This window comes from Trichechus manatus, unplaced genomic scaffold, assembly GCF_000243295.1.
Source record: "Trichechus manatus latirostris isolate Lorelei unplaced genomic scaffold, TriManLat1.0 scaffold00168, whole genome shotgun sequence".
In the NCBI taxonomy this organism is placed as follows: Eukaryota; Metazoa; Chordata; class Mammalia; order Sirenia; family Trichechidae; genus Trichechus; species Trichechus manatus.
The window spans coordinates 2,414,217-2,416,457 of record NW_004444104.1 but is presented as its reverse complement, the minus strand read 5'-3'; the positions used below and the strand labels follow the sequence as shown (position 1 = coordinate 2,416,457).

At 60.1% G+C, this 2,241-nt stretch overlaps 1 protein-coding gene across 1 annotated transcript; it reads left to right on the top strand.

Annotated features, from left to right (window-relative positions):
* The first annotated feature begins 44 nt into the window (after positions 1-44).
* AMER2 (APC membrane recruitment protein 2) lies at positions 45-1,952 on the top strand. Its single transcript, XM_004386562.1, has one exon. It carries the CDS (start codon positions 57-59, stop codon positions 1,950-1,952), a length of 1,896 nt encoding a protein of 631 aa, XP_004386619.1. The 5' UTR covers positions 45-56.
* Positions 1,953-2,241: the final 289 nt, after the last annotated feature.

Sequence of the window (2,241 nt, the reverse complement as noted above, 5' to 3'; positions counted from 1 at the left end):
GCACCCGCGGGGGCTGCAGGAGCAGGAGCGGCGCGGCCGGGACGCGCTCGGCAGACATGGACTTGCATTGTGATTGTGCTGCAGAAACGCCGGCCGCGGAGCAGCCGGCGGGCAAGATCAATAAAACTGCCTTCAAATTGTTTAAGAAGAGGAAAACGGGGGGCACCATGCCCAGCATCTTCGGAGTCAGGAGCAAAGGGGACGGAAAAGGCTCGGGCAAGCCGGGCATGGTGAGGAGCCGGACTCATGACGGCCTGGCCGAGGTGGCGGTGCTGGAGGGCGGCAGGAAGGAGGACCCGCGCGGGGGCGGCGGCGCGGGCGGCGCGGGAGGCCGCGGGGACCCGCCCCAGCCCGAGCCCCCCAGGGCGGCCGTGACCGCCGTGGGCTTGCTGGCCAACAGCTCGGTGGCCAAGTCCCACAGTTTCTTCTCCCTCCTGAAAAAGAACGGGCGGTCGGAAAACGGCAAAGGCGAGCCGGCAGAGCCGCACAAGGCTGGCAGCAAACAAAAGCGAGGGCTGAAAGGCATCTTTAACAGCATGCGCTGGCACAGGAAGGACAAGCGGGCCAAGGAGGAGGACAAGGAGGAGCCCCCCGGGGGCCAGGGCAGCCTGATTCTGCCGGGGTCCCTCACGGCCAGCCTGGAGTGCGTCAAAGAAGGTGCCCCCAGACCTGCAGGCGAGCCCGCACCCGCCAGCAAGGACGCTCAGAAAGCGCCACCAGGTGAGCCGCGCGAGGGAGAGCAGGTGCCCGCGTCCGCAGACCTGGCTGCAGTGAGGAGCGCCGGCGAGGCTGGGAGTCCCGGGTTACATAACGACACGAGCACGCGGCCAGAGCAGGCTGCTGGGCACCGGCGCGAGGAGAAGCCTCGGGTCTCCCCTGAGGTCCCTGAGGACGAGGATGCCTCCAGAACAGGTGACGTTCTGATACAGACCATGCCCCTTGTTGAATCTGAATGTGGCAGTGGCGGAGAGTCTGCCGTCCCTGACCCTGCCTCTATTGATCCACCCTCAGAGCCATCGATTGATCGTATTTGTTTGATGTTTTCTGACGTGACTTCACTGAAAAGCTTTGACTCTCTTACAGGCTGTGGAGATATTATTGCAGACCAAGAGGAGGAGGCAGGTCCCAGCTGTGACAAGAATGCCCCTGGGCCAGGCAAGCCAGTTCTCTCTAAAAAGAACACCAGCATGCTGGCCTACCAAGGAGGTGGGGAAGAGATGGCCAGCCCAGATGAGGTGGACAACACCTATCTCCAGGAATTCTGGGACATGCTTTCCCAGACCGAGGATCAAGTCCAAGGCCCCCAGGAGGTGGCAGTGAAGGCAACGGCGGCTCTGGAGACCAAGGTACTACCTGAGACTGCCAAAGACGCCAGGTGGGTTGAGGCGGCTAAGGATGTGTCCTTGGTCAAGCGCAGGAGGCTCAACCGGATTCCTATTGAGCCCCAGCAGAAGGACGACACCAAGCACCTGGAGAAGGAGCAGCAGGAAGGTGTCCCCAACAGTGACGAAGGCTACTGGGACTCCACCACGCCTGGCCCGGAAGAAGACAGCACCAGCAGCGGTAAGAAGGCAGGCCTGCCCCGGGATAGCTACAGTGGGGATGCTCTCTACGATCTCTACGCGGACCCCGATGAAAGCCCCACGGTCCCTCCAGCCAACGAAGACATGTCCTGCTTGTCCCGGTTAAAGCCAGTATCTCCGGTCACCATAACCTGTCCGTTGCGAACACCAGGCAGTTTGCTGAAGGACTCTAAAATCCCGATTAGCATCAAGCACCTCGCGAACCTTCCCTCCAGCCATCCTATTGTGCACCAGCAACCCACTCGGAGTGAGATGCCCAGAACGAAAATTCCCGTTTCCAAAGTGCTGGTCCGCAGGGTCAGCAACCGGGGCTTGGCCGGGACCACCATGCGAGCGGCGGCGTGCCACGACGGTGCCAAAAAGTTGTGAGCTCTCAGAGGCCAAGATGGACCACATGTCAAGGAATACAGCTTTCCACTGGACACCACTCAAATCAGTTTTGCTTCCCCGAAAGAAAGGCGTTAGGACCGCCCCTGCTCCAGAGCCTGCACTAAGGAGGTCTGCGGGCTCTGGGCAGGGGCAGGGTGCTCCAGAGAGGGCTGCTACCTTGGGTCTGCTCTGAGATAAGTCCCTGAGATCCATTTTCAAGCACTTTTTTTCTTTTTTACCTTTTAATCTTTTTTGGTTGTTTTTATTTTATTTTTAATGCACTGAACAC

What these genes read in the sequence shown, in the direction of transcription:
- AMER2 (XM_004386562.1), top strand. Translation starts at nt 57, where the DNA reads ATGGACTTGCATTGTGATTGTGCTGCAGAAACGCCGGCCGCGGAGCAG.